This window comes from Diorhabda carinulata, chromosome 7 (genome assembly GCF_026250575.1).
Source record: "Diorhabda carinulata isolate Delta chromosome 7, icDioCari1.1, whole genome shotgun sequence".
NCBI lineage: Eukaryota > Metazoa > Arthropoda > Insecta > Coleoptera > Chrysomelidae > Diorhabda > Diorhabda carinulata.
In genome coordinates this window covers 22396827-22418723 of record NC_079466.1, presented here as the reverse complement: position 1 = coordinate 22418723, position 21897 = coordinate 22396827, and the positions used below count along the sequence as shown (strand labels likewise).

Below are 21897 nucleotides of genomic sequence, written 5' to 3'. Positions count from 1 at the left end.
TCAATTTAGTTTCATTTATCAACAATTAGCTCTATTCGATGGGTAGACGATTCTTAGAGCCCCCATCATAAGACTCTTAATAAATTTCCCAAATACTCTTTAACATTATGTTTCACATTGGAGTGTGGATTTAGTGATCGAATTATTGAAAAAAGTGAGCCTGTGAATTTCTCACTAGTTAACATTAAAAAAAACTTAAAATTATCGTGTTAACTTCAATCAATTTAGATTAATATACGAGGGCGGTTTGACGTGACCCGAAGTTTGGAAACAATACTAATAATCACACGGAACCAGCTCGGCGAATTTTTCTGTAGCGACTGTTGTAGATACATGCATAAAGTTTTCTCCATCTATATACCGAGTGTTTCAAATTAGCGGTGTTTTAACGCTTTTTAATATGCATCTTAATCCTTTTTCAGCTGCATCAATCCTGTTTGTTAACTCGGAGTATAAAGAATGAAATTGAATCATATAAGTTAGTAGAGAAAGAAGTAGCTAAAAAAATTCAAGGAATATATCGAAATGGAAATAGCAAAGACAAAGATTATCAATAGAAGAGATGTGGAGTGAATTTGAGTTAATAATTCTTGAAGCAATAATGGAAGAATGTGGAATTACCAAAGCTGGTGACAATAAGAAAGTAACAAGATGGTGGAACAACGCTAGACGACAATAAACTAGACTAGAAACAAAAATAGAGGGAATATCTATGAAATAACACGACTAAAGACTACTAAATTCATAGAATTCAAATGGGAAAAAGTTGAAGATATGGTAACTATTCTTCAAAGTTCTAGAAATACTATGAAATAGAAATGGTGTAGTATTAGAGACAAGATGAAGAGCTCATAGATCAGTGGAGGAAATTACTCAATGAAGAACAAGAGTAACAACTGCAAATCCAAGAAGAAAGCAACGAGAGCTAAGAACTAGGAAATTGTGGAGCAATATTAAATGTATATATGAAAAAACGACGAACCACATGAGGAAAAATCCGAGGATTTCACGACAAAAGTAGGATTATGTTGTTATTTTTAGTGGGTTTGGTTTCTTTGTTGAGAAATGATGAAGTCCAAGGTTGGCAAAATGTTCAGTTTATTGAACAGAGTTTCAAAAGGTACCTGTCAATGTACACAAGAATCAGTATCTCTAACTTTTACAATTTAATAAGAAAAATATTCAGGACTTTATAAAAAAGCAACTTATTTGTTTTTTTTTTTACAATTCTCTAAAAGAAAATTAAAATGAACAAAGTTTTGGCATGTGGCTACAAAATTTTAATACAAAAATAAAGCTTAATTTGATACGAATTGAACATACCTTTTGAATCGTATGATAATACTTATTTTGGTTAACAAATCTCTTGCTAAACAATCGTTGGATTGCTACTCAATACAATAGACTAGGTGACTAGGTGGAAACTATTTTAAAACTATAGCTTAGCATCTATTTCACCCCAAAAATATATTATTTTAAGAAAAATAGGTTTATTACGTTAGTATTTTGAGTTTTTAGAAATAAACTTCAAATTGACCGCGAAAAAGACCAAGACTAACATGGCGTCTTGAATGACGTCACACCTCGCGAAACATCTGTTTGTTTATGACAGTCAATTGTGTTTTTTAATAAATAATGAATTCCTCGTATTATAAATACTGTATAGTGCCCAAATGTGAAAGTACAATGATAAAAACACCAGACAAATTATTCATATACGTTCCAAACAATAAAGAAATTCGAAGAAAGTGTTTTTAAAATTATTTCTTTGAAGATCACTTTGATGTAAATCTCAAACAAAACTTGATGTATCTATTTATAAATGTATAGTAGAAGGAATGAATTTTGGAAAATCTACCATAACATACCACACATAACATATAAAATGTTATGACTGAATTAAGTTAAAGTTATTGAAACTTTGTATCCGCTAACCTCAAAATCAGTTGAGTATTTTCATTCCACTGTGGGTAAATGCGACTCTCTGACTGGTAACTTAATATAAGTTTTAATACTGCGAATTTCCGATGTACAAAAGTAGGTGTTCATCGCCAAAAATTTGTCTAAGCATAACGGCATCAATTTTGGGCAAATTACTGCAGTTTGCTTTGTTAAATTCAGATTCCGTGGCAAATTATACCTGTTTTTCAAGATTAAACTAAAAACGAACTCTATTAATTCAACAATAATTGCTGAAAACTCGAAATAACCTGGTCACTTCATACGAAAATGACAGCTACAACATAGCGTTTCGCGAGGTGTGACGTCACGCTTTTCTTATTGATGTTCAATGTCACGTGATTAAACGCCCCATTTTGTCGATTTTATTTTCCAAAAATATTATTAATTTTTTATTACTTTTGTAGAAAAGTTGTTTTTAACCATTAGAAACTCAAAACCATCCGATTTATTCTTAGTGGAAACAAGCCTATTTTTGAGATTTCAAATTGGAGCACGTTTGACTGTCGCCATTTTATTTCGCTTTTTCGCTGTCGCGTGTACATATCAAAAAGTGCTTATCGCCTGCCAACTTAACAAAATTAAAAATTAACATGAACATGGTTACCAACTTTGAATCTATATAGATCGGGTCAGCTGTCAATTTGATCAATTTTCAACAGATTATAATTGGGAGTATTGAGTCCGGATCTATTTCTAATCATAATGGATGATGTATTGAAAGTAATGAAAACAAAAGTCAAACAGATACAAAGAGGATAAAGAAATGTTTTATTTAATTCAATGACGACGGACTGAAACAATTGTATGAAACTTCAAATGAATCGATTAATTGATGGTGGTTTAAATATTGATGGTAAAAATCTATCTATATAGATAATAAAAAGAAAGATTTGATTATATTGACTATAAAGTGTTTTAAAAAACAAGGGAATGAGTGAATGTACAAGCAATATTTTTTTCAATAATTATCTCGAGATAATATTATAACGAGCATAAAATTTTCGACTAGTAGTATATGTGATTGAGTTGCCATAAAATAAAGGGGTTAACGTTAAAACACAGTTATTTCGAAAATTGACAAAAAATATAGGCTGCGATGCAAACAAATCTTTGGTCAAAATCGGTACTTAATGATATTCTGATGATTTTCACACCTTACCCAAGAATACCGTGGTATCATTAGCTCCGTTGACGGCGACTTCAAATTAAAAAAAAAACATTCCAAATTCTATTTTTCAGCAAGTCGGGTGCTTCCAAAAAGAACCAACACGCACACGTAACACCTTTTTAATGTAATTTGATTCTGCTTAAGCTCAGATCGACTTGTTAACCGTCATTTTTTGGGCATTAAGATTTTTCGGTTGTTATTTTTCCCCATAGTTAACTGTAATGAGCTACATGGTTTGTCCTTTTTTCATAATTCTATATGGAAAAATCATTTAGACTCGTAATTAATCAATTTATGGTTGAGAATTCATTCATTCGTTAACAAAAATTTTAAAACAAAACATATATTTAGAATCATTTTGGAAATAAAAATTCATATAAAAATAACTATATGATGGAAAGCATGACCAAAGCAAGAATAAATAAGCTTAAAAAACAAATCCTGAACATCAAAATGTAAAACAACTAAGCTTAATACAAGGTCTCTGAAAAGAACATTCGCATTTAAAAAAGTAAGAAGATTATTGAAAAATATTTTGTTACATATTAAAATACATTGCTTGGGAATTTTCTTCTCAAAAATAACATTGTCCAAATGTAAATATGCATTTAAGAGAGCACTAAAACTTCCTATGACGACTCGGCAGGCATTCTCCGTGATAACTGCCATTTCGTGACGGATATTCTCTTTTAATTGTGCCAGAAAAGTCGATTTATTAGCTTAAACTTTAGATTTAACATAACCCCACACGACAAAGTCCATAGATGCTAAATCGGAACTGCGTGGAGGCCAACTTGTGCCATCCCTCCTGGAGATCAATTTTCCAGGAATAATTTTGCAGCTCATACACGAAATAGTTGCCTACCATCTGCACATTACGCTCCAAATTCAGTGTAACTGTTCATCCTCTTTTATATTTACTTTAGGCCGATGTAGAGATTTCTGATGTTTGTGTTTTGGATTGAGTCCAATTTTATCAGTTGACGTATCCATTAAGATAAAAATGAGCTTTTGTAAGGGTGCAGCTTCAAATCTTTGTATAAAATCAGAAAGAATGATAATCTATGCACGTATAAAGCAAGAGCGTGCTTCCGAATATACAAGTAAGGCTCGTCACGAACACATCGTGTAACAATGTTTATGTTTTCGACCACTCTAGAAGACCTTGGATGTCCGGATTTTGATTTATCCTGTCTTGATCCGATCTCGACTCGTTTTTGTAAAACTCGCACGCGCAATGCACCGTTAGTTTCCGAGATTCTCTCCATAGCAACTAAATTCCAAAGAGACATACCTTCGAATAGTTAGGTTCTCGCAATAAGAAATAAAAACGGGAACTATTTTTTGACACTCTTTGTGGACTATATATTTAGATAAAGGACAAGGAAATTATTAAAAGGGAAAGGCGGCTTGGAAAAATATCTTGAAACAAAGAGTGTGAAGATGAAGCAGGCTACACCAGGGAAACTAACGAAATAAAAGTAAAAATAAAATAAGAAAAAAAAAAATAGCAAAATCAGAAAGATAACAAGACAATTTATAATTGATAACAGAAAATTTTGGATATATTTGAATATAATATGGTCCACACAATATAGAGTTGTGAGCAATGTAAAATCGTCATTTTTCCTGGACTATAAGGAAAAGTAAAATCAGGGAATGAAAAACAGAACTACAAACAGGAATAGACCAAATGATAGACACAAAGTGAGGCTTCTACTTATGTGAATAAATTTCACAAAAGTTCTAAAAAAAAAGCCACAAATTTATAGAAAACGAAAATAGAAATACCAGAAATTGCAAGAGAAGATGTGGAAGAAGCCATTCGGAACATAGAAAAAAGAGAAGTTGGAATCTATTGACAAATTATCAAAAAATTATGGAATGTAGAAAATAGTATAATAATTTTATGAAATTTTTTTTAATTCCTTATTTCTTAGACCTTTTGAGATGTTTATGTTTCTAAATCTTCTTGATTTTATGTCTTTTATGTTTCAAAATTAGTTTTTTTTTTAATAATTTTTAAAAGAGAAATAAATTGACGTTTCGACTTCTCTTTAATACTTTATCAAAATATGATATTGACACTGACAATTTACGTATTTATATTGATCAATTCAATTTATCGTGAATATCAAAATAAGAATAAAATGAAACTTGAACTTTGCTCTAATAAGAAAAATTAATTTTTCCCTAGTCCTTACGTCTCAAATAAATAGCAGTAGTCAATAAAATTATTTGTAGTTTTATTAGAATTTACAATTTCTTATCAATGTGAACCATTTTTAAAAATCCTATTTTCCGTATATTGGATTCTGTTCCAAGAATTTTTGAATCTTTATAATTGAATTTATGTTATTTTATGATTCGTTAATGCAGTTCTATTTTTTTTATCGTATTGATGACCATTTAGTCTATTTTCTAAATACTGAGATGTCTGCCCTATGTAGACAGCGTCACAATTAGTACAAGGCACTTGATATATTATATTACTTCTTTTGTTTTTTGATGTTTTTGATTTTAATTTAGTGAAATATTTGGATAACTTATTTTTTGTCCTTTATGACTAATTTCATATTTATTGAAATAATTCGACATTTGTTTGGAAATGTATATATGGTAAGGAAAAATGTTTTATTTTTTGATGTTTTGTTTCTATCAATATCATATTTTGATAAAGACTTAAAGAAAAGTCGTAACGTCAAAATTTATCTATCTTTCAAAAAATTTTTTTAAAAAAACTAATTTTGAAACAAAAGAGACCTAAAATCAAGAACATTTAGAAATATAATTCCATGTATTTAAAATTGATTCAAATTATACCTTCGACACGATCGTTAGAAGAGAAATTTAAACAAAACTAGAGGAGAAGAGGGCAACCATCAGAATGATGATGATGAGGTATCAACGAACACAATATGACAACGCGCGACAAGGGGTAGGGGGATTATGATATGAATAAAAGACTTGATCTGTATCTATCAATAATAATTTATCATTCTCATATCATTTAACTTTTAGAACGTCGTTGCGATGCGATTTATTATTATTATTACATACAATTTATGATACAGTTGAGTGTCTTTTAGATATTTGATTAAGTCTGCGGTATTACAATTATTGTTCAGTAGAGCGACCATGGTGTTTGGGAGGTTGTTGGTTAGCCTTTCGTTTTTGTACTTTTGACAGTTCAAGTGTTTCACGTTAAGATTTTCGTTACAAGTTTCACATATTGGTGGGTTTTCTCGGTTAATGTGCCCCAGCCTTAAACGATCGATTTTTATTTGGTCCTTACGAGAGGGAGTTTTGAATGGAAAGGAATTAAATAGGCTTAACTCGTCTGCGATTTTGATATGGTTTGCCTTTCTGGGGGTCTTCAAATTACCCAAAAAGAGGTATTTGGTACATTTTCGGTTTGAGCAGTAGAAACGCATTGCGAGTTCTAATTTAAAAAACACAAAATTCTAACTCTCTCGTTTCACAACTCAATTGAGAGACCCATTCATGCTTTCCCAACTAGAAGAAAGAATTTAAACATCTACTTAACGATACCCACTTCTGATTTGGTAAAAAATTTCATGAAATTTCAAGTTCCGAAGATTGATGAAGACATTTCTGCTTGAAAGACCTTCTTATTCTGTGGTTGGTAGAATTCTACAATTTACCATCGACTCAATATGGCACAATTCAATTTAGTGTGAAGCAAGATATTATATACATTTTTTTATATTTTTATATTATCTAATAATACTTAAAATTGAGTAATCGCTTGCTACTTGGTATGCTAATCACGTACGTGACTTATAATATTTCTCACAAATAGTAAAACAGTGTCATAAGTCAAAAAAAAACTATCCACTAATAAAAGTTTGAAATTAATTCTTAATTCATATTCAAATTTCGGAAGATATATTTAAAAAGTTACTGCAACAGTAACTATTCACATAAAATTATTTAAGATAAGATTTTTTAGTTTTCTAGCACTAATAGTACAGTCAAACAGATGCTATTGCTAATTTTTTGACTTATGACACTATTTAAGCGGAGTCCTTCGCAATTATTAAAAGGATTTCTACCTCTACCTTTGTTGAAATATTAGTGACTTTTAAACTTGCTATTAGCAGTGGATTTCAGTAACAAAACAAATTAAAGCGAAAAATACTCATCCAACTCTAACCGTGTTAATTAGAATAGATTAAACTTACAAATACTTAATATTTTTTTTTGTTTAGATCGACGAATAAAATGTGCGAGTAATTTGTGAATATTTATTATATCATTAGAGATTTTGTATCCAAAATTACGATGCGGGATCACCAAACCTATTGAAGCTTTGTTCTTCCACAGATCCAAGCAAAATCCATATTATACCTCCTAAGCAATAAACAACTCCGCCTAGTATGAAAGTGTATCCCCATTCGACTATACCATTCTGAAATAAATGAAGAAAAATATAAAATTTTTGTTTGTTCAACCAAACCCAAACAATTTTTCCCCAAACTTCTCCTGTATAAGTTACAAATCATACTTCGGTATAATGACTAGTAGAGGAAGACTTCTTGCAGCTAAATATTAACTGTCTGGTAAGTAAGCTAGTTATAGCTTATTCATAAAACTATTACGTTTTTTTTTTTTCGATTTTTTTTATTATTTTTCTAGTCCAACTATCAAGGAATGTGAAGCACCCCGACAGACAGGATCTGAATAACCAGGCAAACAGATTAGATGATCCAGAAACTGATAGTGATCATTCCGATCACGATACGGATTCCGAGCAATCGTTAGATGATCTCAGAAAATGATTGTTTTATTGGAAGAGACAAAACAACATTTTGGCTTCGCAACCCTCCCCGAAAAAATGTCCGTACTACCAAGAGGAAGTGCGATGTCACCAGTTGATTGTTGGAAGCTTTTTTTCCTGACTCTATGATTGAGACTATAGTAAGACGCCTAAATGTTTATTTAGATCAAATGAGGGAGAATTATAAACGAACTAGAGCTTGTCGACAGACTGATTTGGCAGAAATTTATACCTTATTGGGATTACTTCACACAGCTGGCATAAAAAAAGCTCAGCACCTGAATCTGAAGGAATTATGGGCTACTGAAGGCACTGCTCCAGAATCACGGTGTTGGCATGAATACTGAAGAAACAAATACCAGTTAAGTGGTACACAAATTCTGTGCTTTTTGTCCAAGAAAGAAGAACATTTATTACTTTTTGTAAAATAAATAAGTGTTAAGATATTATATTTTTGTTTTTTTCAACTATATTTGAACAATTTATACATTTGGATAAAAAAATTTAGTTAGTTTATGAACTATATCACATCTTTTTATAGATAAACATCACAAAATGGAGTTAAATGTTCAAATACACGAATTTACGGTAAAATTATTTAACAAATTTCGTTTGATTTCGAATTAATATCATCCACATACTATAATTATGTACTTACGTGGTCCTTGGTGAATTCTCCGTTTAAGGCAGGTACTATGAATCCAGTCATGCCGGCAAAAAAGCTATTGATGGCGTAAATAGTACCAGAGAAATTCGGAGCGAGATCTTGAGCGTTAATTAGAATGTTTTGTACGCATGCACCATTAAAACCTAAGCTGAATGTTAATAATACTATTACCGGTATCCAACTACATCCAACGAAACTTATAGCGATCAACATCAAACCGGGTAAAATATGTGCTGAAAAATATTCACATTTACATATATTTGGTCCATTATACGAGATCAATCTACGGAAGTTTCAGTAATTTTGAACACTTATTTTCTTTATAATAATCGTATAAGTAAGTGGTTGTTAAGATTTTCTTGATAATTGCGATTCCAATTAATTGACCACCCAACGAATCTTATCGACTTTTTCTCGTTTCTAAGACTCAAAATTTCACTCGCTGGAGGGATATTTTCATAAGACAAGGACGTTGAGGTTTACGTAACGCCTACTTTGAGGATAATGAGGAAAACTATTGTTTCTATGCTATATCGGAAAATTTCCAACCAATCCTCGTATATTTTGTGACTGAATGATATTCAAGCATTGCAGAGCAAATAGAAAATTATGTTGTGAACCAAAACAAAGTGATTGTATGTTTGTCTACTTTGTACAGTTTCCACTTAGGCCGCAAAATGTCTTTTTAACGTACCGAAAGAACAGTTATCGCCGAGGCATGATAATTTTGAGGTAGTTAAAAAGTTTCGCGGCCATAGCATACACACTATTTTTCGTGCAATCGTTACATTTATTAAATTAGATAATTGTAAATAAATATTTTATTGCTCTAACTTCAACAGCAGTTTAATTTATTCAACAATGTCACTGTGTGCTATGGAAATGATATGTTTCAATATATACAAAATATTTTGACAGTTTTTGACAAAACGCAATACGTCCGATACTGATAGCGATATTTCAGTACCTTCCATTCCTCCTGAGTTGAAAAGCGTTATCTCAGATTACCAAATCGTGAAACATACACGGGTCGCTGTTTTTGAAGAAGTTCTGCCACGCTGCTTGCCAATACTGGGGCTGATACGTCAATTCTTACACGTCACGGTGGATGGAAGTCCACGACAGTAGCGGAAAGATATAAAAAAGACTCTACCGAAAATAAGAAGCAAATTTCCATCTCAATTTCTGGCGATATAGTATCTGGTTTGAATGCAGACAATAACTATTATTCAAAAACACTAGATATAGTTGCTTCAGCTTCAACTGGAGTAAACATATAGTCCGGTCAAATTAGACCAAAAAATAAGAGTGACGCCACATAAATTCCCACCAAGCTTAGAATGAGTAAAATGATTTAAAATACAATTGAAAATAAAATTTGAATGTTCCCCATCATTTCCATGTATGGAAAAAAATTTATTCAAGGTCAAAGATCAAAAAGTTTTCGCGACTATTAGTAAAACGGTGAGTTTTATCATAAAAATACCTCAGACGAAAATTGTAGATCATAAAATTATTTACAAGAAACGTATCAATACTTTTTTCCTACAAGCCACTGATTCTGAGATATAACGATTCAAAAAGTTGTGAAAACATTCAAATTCCATGTTCAATAGTTGTATTTTAAACAATTTCACTGATTTTCAGCTTGATGGGAATTTATGTCACTTCGAATATCTGAACTGAACAGATTAATAAGTAGTAATACAAACTATCAATGTTAATATTCATCTTAAATAATATAAGTACTTATGTATTTGTTGGTATTCAATAAAAAATAATCTTTGTCTTTGTAGTATTTTAGAAATGTCGAATTTGGAAAAGACGTTTGGTTAGGTTAGGTTTCGCGGCCGTTGCTATGGGTAACGGCCGCGAAATTAAATTTCGAAAGTTTTTTTATAAACGTTTTTATCGAAATTATTTAGTATTTTCGTTACGATTTATACAAAACATACTTACATAGAACGGTATAAGATTTTCTAACCAATTTCTTACTGAATATTTCACGTTTCAAAATTTCGTCAGCGATTGCACCCAATATCAAACCAAACGTCATCCTCATCAATGGAGGTAGTGCGGATAATCCTCCAGCTTGACTCAAATCGAAACCAATTACGTCAGATATAAATTTCGGAACTAGAGTCAATTGCAAATAGAGACCCCATTCATTAGCAACATGACATAACATCAACATCCAGTATGGTAAATTTTTGAATAACTCTTTGTAGGGGGCTATTACCTGGAAAATAGTCAATAGTATATTAAAGTACCAAGGCAGAAAGTTTGTGACTTCTGCACTTCAGCTCCGTTCTTCGAGTTAGATGAAAAAGTTTTGTAATTTCGACGGTGGTATAAAAAAAAAGAATTGGTTAATCCAGACTAAGAGAGGTCAAAATCAAATTGGACGAATAAAATTTTTGATTCTTCTGTGCAGAGCTGTAAACTTATATGAGTATAAAGAAAAGTTATATCAGCAACAAATAGAAAGATGAAAATTCGTTGAAGATGGTTTCATCTTAAATTTTATGAATTATGAAACAACAAGAAAAAATAACTAAGCATGGTGCTACGAAACAGACAGTGCTGACAAAAAAATGGTCAAAATGATTCAATATATATCATTATGAATTCAATTCATGAATGACTCATTTCGTTTTCAACAATCTCAACAGTTACGTATTCAATGATATTAAATCGTAACTATTTAATGGCAACGAAGCGGGTGCACCATAACAAATCCGGAGATAAATTGGTCATCCAGTTACCAAATTGTTTACTCCGGTTCTTCAGTTGCTTAGCCGCATCTGGAATTTGGCTCTCGCATATAAAAATACTTAACATACAGGTACACATGTCTCCGAACAACTTCTTCAATAAAACAAAATCCTTCCACTTCTGACGGACCGATACCTGACTTAGGGAATTCCAAGTTACCTTCTTTTCAGAATTCCAAATCTTCTTTCTTCTATAGCCTTTTTAATGTCTTAATAGCATACAATTAACTTAATCCTCTCCGATATACCAGGTACACGGGTTAGGAAAAACCAACACACTTACTCGAATCCATGCAAGACGTTTTGAATCGAAGAGAAACGCATTCTCTCTCGGGACAGCGAATCATCGGTTCCCATTACAAAATTGAATAAATAAAAAAAATTAGGTGGTTTTGTATATGCAGCTTAGATTATGAGGATTGTGAAAAATTTTGCTTTTGATTTTCTTTTCCACATCAAAAAAAGGTGACGCAATAGATCATTTGATATGCAGTTCTCATAACCTCCATTTCAATTAAAAATTAACAAAAAACAAATGGAAAACCAAGAAAAAACGTATAAAATATATTCCAAAATCAAGAAGAGCCGTTTTTTCTTATGCTGAAGCTCTCTACTCGTCTTATTTTGGCCTTTTGGTCATCCGTGTTTCCTCCTTTTCAGCTAGGACAGAACAACCTCATTGCAATCATTACAGCTCCAGCCCTGCAGAGGAGCAGGTCCTACATCAGGGCTTACCGCAACAAACCTTCCCTTATCCTATCTAAAAACCATCGAGAAATTTTAGAAAATGACTATAACTGTTAGAGACCATTCTATTAATTTGTTATCAAGGAAAAAACTGGATCAATTACTTAGTTATTTACCTTTTTTCTGGTAACTGTTCCTGCTTGCGATTCTTTGATAAAATTTGCTTCTTCCGGTTTTATCCATCTGTGAGTTTCGGGCGTATCAGTTACCAGAAGGTAGAAAACAATGCAAAACATCAAATTTTCAATGCTGACAACGTAGAATCCCCAATCCCATCCCAAATACGTTGTAACTACCCCTACAATTGGCCAAGTTATACAAGTTCCTACAACAATAGGTTGGTTTAATTAATTATTAACTTATTTTAATAATTAATGCACATGTTTTTCAATTAGAAAACTGCAAGTTTCATATTCTCATCTTTTTCATCTGATCTGTACAGCCTACTCCTCCTATTCTTGGCAGAAAAATTGAAATGGCAAAACATCTAGTAGAATTTAATATTGATCTCAATTCCTTCGAAAGAATAAATTCTTATTCTTCTAAGATAAATGAAATTATTTTCAATTCCTCAATTGAAAACTTTCTCATTCTCGTTTGTAGTTTGACGTTAAACCTTTTAGATGTTTTGCCATTTTCTTGGTCAAAGTAGTAGCCCAAACTGTATAGTATAAGGATTGAAGTAGCAACACAATTTACAGAATGAAAGTACTCAACTGTAAAAAGTAGCTAAACAGAGACTACTCGAAACGAAATAAATATACAAATAAATTTGGTTGAGTTATTATTACTAAAAATATTGAAGCCTGGTCTATCCTAATTGCCTGGGTAATCTCTTTGCAGTCCTCTTAGCCGTCACCTCCTGAACTGAAGAACCATCCAGATAGCGCTATCTTGAAATTAAGGCTCTTCCACTAGGTCAACACAAGGTCAAATTTTGAGACTGTCCTCTGTGCTAAAAAGGCCCTGGAAGCTGCAGAATATATTTATCATAATTTCCTCCTTTATTCCAAAGATCCGGATCAGCGACCTTGTCCCGCAAGTTAGCTGGTAGTACTTGATTGGTTGAATACACTAAGATCGACTTGTTTATGAAATATGAATAATAGAGTTTATCTGAGATGTTAGTTGATTCTTCTCTTGGAAAAATACAATCTTTAGATGATGAAAGAGGAACAGAGTATCAGTTTTATCACCACCAGATTGTGCTAGCTCTTCATAACACACCTCTACCTAATTATTGCTGAAGTAAAAGTTTGTGGATTCACATACATATTCATAAAGTTCCACATATACATTCAGAAAGTTCGTATAATCACGTTTGAATGGAAATTGCATATTATAAAAAAATCATTTGTATATACAGGTGTCCAGAAAGGGTATCGGGTATTTGTAAGTTCAATTAAACAAAAAATATTTATAAGCAATAAAAACTTTTATTGTTTTTTGATACCATATGAATTGGATAATTATTTGGAAAAGATGGTGTTATCCAAATGATGACCGTTACGTTGCTGGCATTCTTCTAAACGGGAACGAAGTTTGGCGATAACACGTCGACACAAAGTTCTTGATATTGCTGCCATTTCTGACCTGATGTTTTCCTTCAATTGGGTTAGGTTCGTTGGATTATTTTGATAAACGTTACTTTTAAGGTATCTCCATACAAAATAGACAAGCGGGCTAAGGTCGGGGCTTCTGGGAGGTCAGTTGATGTTACCCCTTCGCGAAATGACTTTATTTGGGAATAATTCATTCAAAACTTCCATCGAGTCATTCAAGGTATGGCAAGTGGCCCCATTTTGCTGGAACCACGTTCTTATGTTGAAACAGGCAAACTCCTGCAACTCTGAGAGCAAAAAATTTCGCAACATATCGCAGTAACGGTCACTATTCACATTGATTTTTCGGCCTCGTTGATCTTCATGAAAATGAGAACCAATAATTCCTTTAGCAAACATAGCGGCCCAAACAACGACCTTTGGGCTGTGCAGGGGTCGTTCATGCTTTCGTCTCGAATTCTCGACTGCCCAGTACCGACAATTCTGCTTATTAACATGACCATTCAGGTGAAAATTTGCTTCGTCACTGAACAGTATGTTTTCAAAGTTGTTAAATCGCTGCATCATTTCGTAGGCAAAATTCAGTCGATTAGCATAGTCCGTATCCTTCAATTCTTGAATCAATTGAATTTTATAGGCTTCTAAATGCAAATCTTCCTTTAAATTCAAATGTAAGGACGATTTTTTGATGTTTAACTCTTAGCTTCGCTTTCGGATGGATAAAGATGGATTTCGACGAACCGACGCCTCAACTTCTTCAATTGTTTCTTCAGTCTCTCCTGTACGAACATCCTGATCCATTTCCTAATGCTATCGTCATTTGGCGTAGCGTGGCGTGTACGATATTCCGCACGAGACAGACGTCACTATTAAATCACCGTTACGATAATACGCTCGTACGCAAAATGCGCGATGCGTCCCCGAGTACTGTTCCATCGTGACTAAAACTCCACAAAATGGCGGACGCCACAAACCCCTCCCCGCTCCCTTTCGTAGCTCCGTTTCGAATATGGCGCGAAAACAAATACCCGATACTCTTTTTGGACACCTTGTATATTCAATGTTTTTCTAGAACTCATATAAATGCTTCTAAATGTTCTTCATTTTAGGTCTCTTCCGTTTTGAAATCTACTTAACTTCAGTCTTTATCAAAATATTTTGATAAAGATTGAAGTTAGGTCGAAACGTCAATTTTTTATCAATCTTTCAAGAATTATAGAAAAAACTAATTTTAAAACAGAAAAGACCTAAAACACTGATATTACCTAACACATTTCCCATTAAGGCACTTATGAATTTTCCTTTTTCCTGAGGTGGTGCCCAAAAAGCAATCAGTACTTGCAAAGCTGGATACACTAGTGCCTGTAAAATATAAAATGGAAAAGATATTAAATACTTGCTTAGAATTCCAATTCTTGAGCGTTTAGGTAATGTGTTTTTGATATTAACTAAACTCTAGCAGAGTAGGTTGAAGCCATGCTGAAGAACTCTTCAAAAAATGCTTCATGTCATGTAAGATCATGTTTGCGAGAACGATGCGTGGAGGATACAGAGGAATATTGAGCTGAGACATCCGGGGGGCACGTCTAAGGTGGCTGAAACACGTGGAGAGGATACCTTCTGATTGATACCCCCGCTGAGTCATGTATTGAGGTGGACCTGATTCAGCTAAGGGTTCGACGTCAAAAGACCGTACCGTCGTTTAAAGAAAGAAGAAAAGAAGTCATGGATTCATAGCGTCTAGGGAAAAAGAGGAAATACTTTGAAGGATAAATTTATATATTTTTTCTATATACCTTTGTGTGATATTCCTAATACTGAAACGAAAGAATAAAGATTTCAAAAAGTATTAGCATCTACCATATGCTTTACAAAAATAGAAAAAGTAGATGCAGAAAATATTAGGAAAAAGTCAATTGCATACGGAAGTTGAATTGTACATAAGGCCTTAGATGAAGAATACTTTGGAACGTGACGACACAGCAGATATACCGACGTCGTGAATGAAAATTCAAGAGGTTATGAACGACACCGCCACGAGTAGATTTCTAGACCCGAGAATAATCAGAGGACGGCCTAGACCAGGAAAGCCCATGCAGCACAATTAAAGCCAAGAAAACAGCTGGAAGAAAACACAAAAGAAAACTTAATTGAAGTATAAATATGTAAATCCGTCTATAATCCCCAAGAAAATGAAATTACTTGTGCACTGATAGTCAAAACAAAGTGAATTAAATAGAGTTTACTATATAGTGACGTTATTCACAGCTGATGGTCGCAGGATGAAATGTTTGACTTTTATTAAAATTATTATAGTCGATTATATCGAAATTTTCAATTCCTTCCACGTTATTGACGTAATACCAATGTTTAGAGTTTTTCCGATGGTTTTCCCCATTTTCCATGGCCTTTCGTACTCTTCAAAAACTACTTGTGAGTCAAAAATCATTATTATTGGTTTTAATAACAGGTTTTAGTAAAAGGTTTTAACAAAAATTTATGTACGTCATGTAATTTTTGAGCGAAGAAAATCTCTGAAGACGATTGGCTATCAAAATATCTGACAGTCTAATTGGGAGTATTGGTGATAGCAGTAAGCAACAAACGGTTCCAGCAACTCGAACTAGTCAATTGGAATGCTAGGAACCAAAGGGCAAACTGAGGATCTTTTCATGAATCATAATTAGATATCTTTGATAGTAGTTATTTTGAACTCACAGTTAATTATCTTCATTTTTCGAAACTACCATATCAAAGAGGTGGAATGGAAAATTATATTGTTCATAAAAATGTTTCATATATGGTACTTACCCCTCCCATACCCAATAATAATCTGCATAAGAATAGCGCACTCCAATGTATCTTAACTGCTAGTACGCACAATGTATTAATTATTGTTGCTACTATATGTACTAACAGAATTACTTTGAATGGACCAAAATATTCGGCAATCAATCCAGCAGCGAGATTAGTGAATATGTAGCCATAGAAATAAGCTCCTAACAGACTTCCTTGAATTCTTTCATCCCATTCGTAGCGAGGACCATACTGAAAAAAAGAGGAGTGGTAAATTGTGATGGATGGTTTCACTATGAATTTTCTTCACATTCTAATAGTTAAATAAATATTAAAGGAAATAAATTGAGATAATAACCCTAAAATCGCTTACAAGTCTTCAATATAATTTGTAATTGATCAAAATGAAATTTCATCGAAATGGCTTCATGTAGTGTACCGTAAATAAAAACTTATTTCATCCTGAACTAGTTTTTCACGCAGATTATAAATATGTTTCTACGATCTGTTGTTTTGGCAGTGACAATTATGCGGACAGGTAGACGGAATCTCTGCATAAGCTTCTTTTCTCTTTACGGTAAAGAGGATTTTTTTAAAATAATGAAGTAAACATTCATTCCGTAAAATGGACTTCACCTTTTTATGAATTCCCAAGAACTTACATACGAATATAATTTTAATTAAATTGTGACAAGCTCCTACCGATCCCATATGAAACATTTTATAAATCTCCAGATTTCCCATAGTGAAATTTGTTAAATTTTGAATGTTTTTCCACTCAAAAGACGCCATTTTTGCGTCATCTAATAAATAGTTTTATTAATTTTCGAAGCCTACTTCGTGACATTCACTGGCTAGTTCACTGAATTTTACTTTTTTACTTTCCTGGATTAACTTTTTCGTGACATCTCCATGGAGGGTAGAAAGAAGGAGGATTAACTCATATGCGAGAAAAGTTGAAAGAGTGTCCAGGTTTATACAATACATGACAGTTCAAAAACCTTCCAGAATAGCGCTGGTGTTGGAAAAGGGTGGTAATTGTTGATAAATTGAAATATGGCGAGTAAAAAAAATAATATCGTACTTAATTATTGATCAAAACAACGACTTGCGTTGTACAAAAGTTGTGCAAAGCTTGAATAAATATTTGGGGCTTTCTTTTAAGTTTAACCGGATGCAATTGTGGCGCCACCTTTAGTCAACGCATTTCAATGGATATTTATCACAGATTTTTCTCCTTTTCTCTAACCTCGACAAAATACTTCTTATATCTGGGGTACTATCTTTCAGTTACTGACAACAGCTTTTATTTTATAGAAATCGACCCTACAAGAGACCTCCATCATATTCTTTAGCTATTTAGGCCAACGCCTGAGCTCCGGTCCTGAATCAGCACTATATCACTGTGAACTTGTTGATTGTCTAAAAATTAACACATAGAAAATGTTATTAAAAAGTAATTAAATGAGAAGTTTGTGCACTTCTATAGAAAGAAACGTAAACTAAATTTGTTTCATGCAACCAGTGTAGCTCAAGCTTTACTTTAGGACATCCCGTATAAACGTATCTGGACGTCAAAGAAGTCATCTATCAACACATAATTGCGTCAGCCAAAATCTATCGACATCATCACCACAATGTTGTTGGATTACTTAAAAAAAATGATTTCCATATAAAATTGTATCCTTGGATATTCAACAAGTATTTTAGTGTGTACGTCGCACAACACATCTAAATATTTGTTCCAACTTTATGCAATTTTTCTAATTATAACCTGATTTCAACTGATCTCTTATGATCCCAATTTGATTAGACTTATTATTAGCAACAGAACTCGATCAGGATATAAATTATTATACATTTATTTTCAGATAATATAAATTCAAATCATGGTAATTAAGTATAAGAATATTTAGCATTATTTAAACATTTTAACAACAAAACTGAATGAGGGCGATCTATTTCAATTAACATAATTCATTACATTACTAAAAAATGAAAGATTATACAACAATTTATGTATAACGGTAATATCGATACTCATAAACCAAAATTTAAGATGTTTTCGAGATAATGTGACATTTCATATTCAAAAATGACTATGTGTACATAAGTCGACTTACATCAGGTAAAACGTGAGGTTGCTCCGTTCCATTACTGCTGTCGCTGACGTTATCTGTAGATTTTTTGCAGTAAGGGACACCTTTGGTTTTTCCTTTGGTCATGGATACTATGCTGACTGAAAGATTTACTCTTGTCGTATAGCAAGTGAAAGTTGTGAAAAATACCATGCAGGCTATCCAGAATCTAACGGGCACCGCTATAGAGATAGAAATAGTTAAAAAAATTTGCAAAAAATCTATAGACGCTTCCCCCACTCGCCACCGATGAAAAGAACTGCAAAAACCAGGTAGTTATTTCTGTTAGTCAATCTTCTAGTGTTAAATATGAAGTATATTTGATAAATATGTTGAGATACTTTCTAATAGGCTTTTTAATGGTTAGGTCGCCACGTTTAAACGGCGACAATATAAAAGTTTCTGGCACTTTTTCTGAATATGGGCGGGCAACAAGTTGTATCACCTTTGTCACCAATAAAATTAAATGAAAAATTAAATAATGGAGCATTATCCAACGGTAGAAGCTCAAAATTGTATTCAATTAAGACGATGGTTAAATTGTCATGGACGTCCTCAAGGTGAAGATAAGGCAGAGTTAGTCGAGAGGTTGGATGTAAAACTGCATTCTTCTGTAAATATTTAAAAAAAAAAATCCGACCACTGAAATTAATTGTAAATTTTTTAGGGTAAAGAACGCAATTTGCAACCGTGTCCCAGTAGATCCAAGTCTAGACAAAGGAAAGTGGCTGAAGTTAGACCAAGACAAGCAACGAAATCGTCAAGCAGTAAATAATAGTCCTTTGTAGAGTTTCCCAATTGTATGGCAAAAATGTCCATCAACAAGTTTGCCAAAATTATTTGATGAAGCTTCTATCTATGAATATCTGCTTTCATCTTGCATAGCAGAGAAAGAAAATTATAATTCTTGTGATGACGATGAAGAAAATGAGTCAAACATTTTAGATTACAGTAAAGCAAAACCTATAAAAAGAGGGAAGCTATACGTTGACAGTAATCATGTTACAGATATTGTTGATTCCAACGCGTCTCAAAATATTTATTGTTTAAAAAGTCAAAAACTAGCTACTCTGTCCAGGTTATGATAAATTCTGAAAGTCTTCATTTACATGATGAATCCCTTGGAACCGACCATCACCTCGACCACAACGCTTAACCCACAAATCACATTTACTACACTTGGAACAAGTGTTTAAATCATTTTTCACTGTTGTTATAATACGTTGTTGATGGTATTCCAAACAAGGTTTTGGGAAAATATTGATTTTCTGAAAAGGATTTACTTCGTGTAACGCTACGGCAAACTCCATAACAAAAATGTTGTTTTGCACCCTTTTTTATTGGTAACATTTTTTATTTCAATAAAAATACTTGTTAATTTTTTATTTATAAATATACGTTCATTTTAATTTCACTGTTCTTTACTTTTTCTTATTTTAAATTGTTTAGAAAACGTAGTGTGTATGGTATGTTTATTTGTAAAATGCCCGAAAAACGTGGCGGAATTTGAGACATGCGCAGAAAATATTTTTAACTATTTAAAGATCTATTACTCACCCATTTTATGTGAAAAATGAATCCAAGTTTACTTTTTAGATAAAACCATATTTTCAAGTCTTGTACGATATCATAAGTCGATCATATCAAAATAAATGTCTAAATGACAGAATGATGAAGCTTGGTTCATATATTGAACAATGCAATTGGATAATTGTCATTGTTTTTCGAAAATTTCTTCGGAAAAACCACTCAAAAACGTTTCCCAAAAATGACTATGTTTCTAAATTTTCTTGATTTTAGGTCTCTTCTGTTTCAACATTAGATTTTTTATTAATTTTTGAAGGAAACATAAAATTGACTTCTCGAGTCTCTATCAAAATATATTTTGAAAAGTCGAAACGTCAATTTTATCTGCCGCCTTTCAAAAATTATTGAGAAAAACTAATTTTAAAACAGAAGAGACGTAAAATCGAGAAGATTTTGAAACATAAACATATCAAAAGGTCTGGGAAATGATAAATTGATATATATATATATATATATATATATATATATATATATATATATATATATATATATATATATATATATGATTTTATCTGAAATAGGATAAAGGAAAAACAAAGTTAATGGATCAAATCAGTCTTTATCAATATCTCTAACAAATAACATAATCAGTTTTTTTAAATAATTAACAGTAACTCAAATAAGAAATTGGGAAATTATTCACTGGCCTGCCCCAATGTTACGTCGAATCCAATTTTCAATTGGATTGTCATCGTCTTCTAAATACATTCCGCCGCAGAAAGGACATAAACTATCCTTAAATTTTCCAATATTTTTTACTTGTTGAACCTCTTCAGTATTTTTTTCAATTTTTTTTTGTTAAACTTGGTAATATCTAAAGTCTTCTTAATTGGTTTTTAATCCAGTCTTTCATTATAATTCTCAAGTTTGTTTACTCTCGATGACAGTTTGTTTTACACGTCATTTAGTATTTATTATCGCCTGAAAATGAAGAAGAATTGAAATAAAAAAATGAATTTTGAAGATTCTAGAGATAGTGAATTAGAAGAAGAAATTGTGAGAAACTTGGAAGAGGAAGAAGGACTAGCTATTAGTAGTGAAATTGAGAATGAAATAATCGATTCCGTGACACTCGATTTTTCATTTGTAACGCTCAATAATTAAACAAATTATAAATAATTATAAGTACGATACCAAAGAAGAAAACAATGATTAAAAAATATAATTACGTTCAGCATTATTTTTTATATTTGAAAAATTTTAAATGTACGTTCAATTCTTCTAAATGTTTTTGATTTTAGATCTCTTAGGATTTTTTTAATAATTTTTTGAAAGAATTATAAAAATTGACGTTTCGACTTTTCTTTCGACAGTCTTTTCCAAAATAAAATAAACTGTAAAACATGAAAGAGGCAAGAAGTGCGATTGAAGACCTGGTGAAATTCGAAGGGATTTTGAAGAAATGAAGCTATAAAAAATATTGGAGGAAAATTCTGATTAAAGAAAATTCATCTTCCAGCATGATAATGATCCCAGTCAATCCTCGAAGCGCTGTGCATAAAGTTAATCGCTTAAAGAAGAACTCAAGCAGATTGTCAAGATAATAAAAGCAAACAACGAAAAAAGTTATAATAAATATCAATATACTAGTTCAAGCTAGATGGAAAGTCTGGTAACGATTGTTAAAAGTGATTTTACTTTCGCTTCATATATATGAGTTATATTCCAAAATAATGAGCATGCTACTAAAAAATT

At 32.2% G+C, this 21897-nt stretch overlaps 1 protein-coding gene across 1 annotated transcript; it reads right to left on the bottom strand.

Annotated features, from left to right (window-relative positions):
- Positions 1-7384: 7384 nt before the first annotated feature.
- Positions 7385-20478, bottom strand: LOC130896287 (sialin-like). The gene is made up of 8 exons (XM_057804279.1): positions 20173-20478; positions 18601-18797; positions 16493-16729; positions 14947-15043; positions 12236-12444; positions 10558-10837; positions 8590-8831; positions 7385-7562 (listed from the first exon to the last, which is right to left on the bottom strand). Exons 1-8 carry the CDS (start codon positions 20174-20176, stop codon positions 7431-7433), a joined length of 1398 nt encoding a protein of 465 aa, XP_057660262.1. The 5' UTR covers positions 20177-20478; the 3' UTR covers positions 7385-7430.
- Positions 20479-21897: the final 1419 nt, after the last annotated feature.

Coding starts and splice junctions, on each gene's coding strand:
- LOC130896287 (XM_057804279.1), bottom strand. Junction 8,832..10,557: donor AAAATCTTATACCGTTCTAT/GTAAGTATGTTT, acceptor AATATTTTTCAG/CACATATTTTACCCGGTTTG. Junction 7,563..8,589: donor GAGAATTCACCAAGGACCAC/GTAAGTACATAA, acceptor CATTTATTTCAG/AATGGTATAGTCGAATGGGG.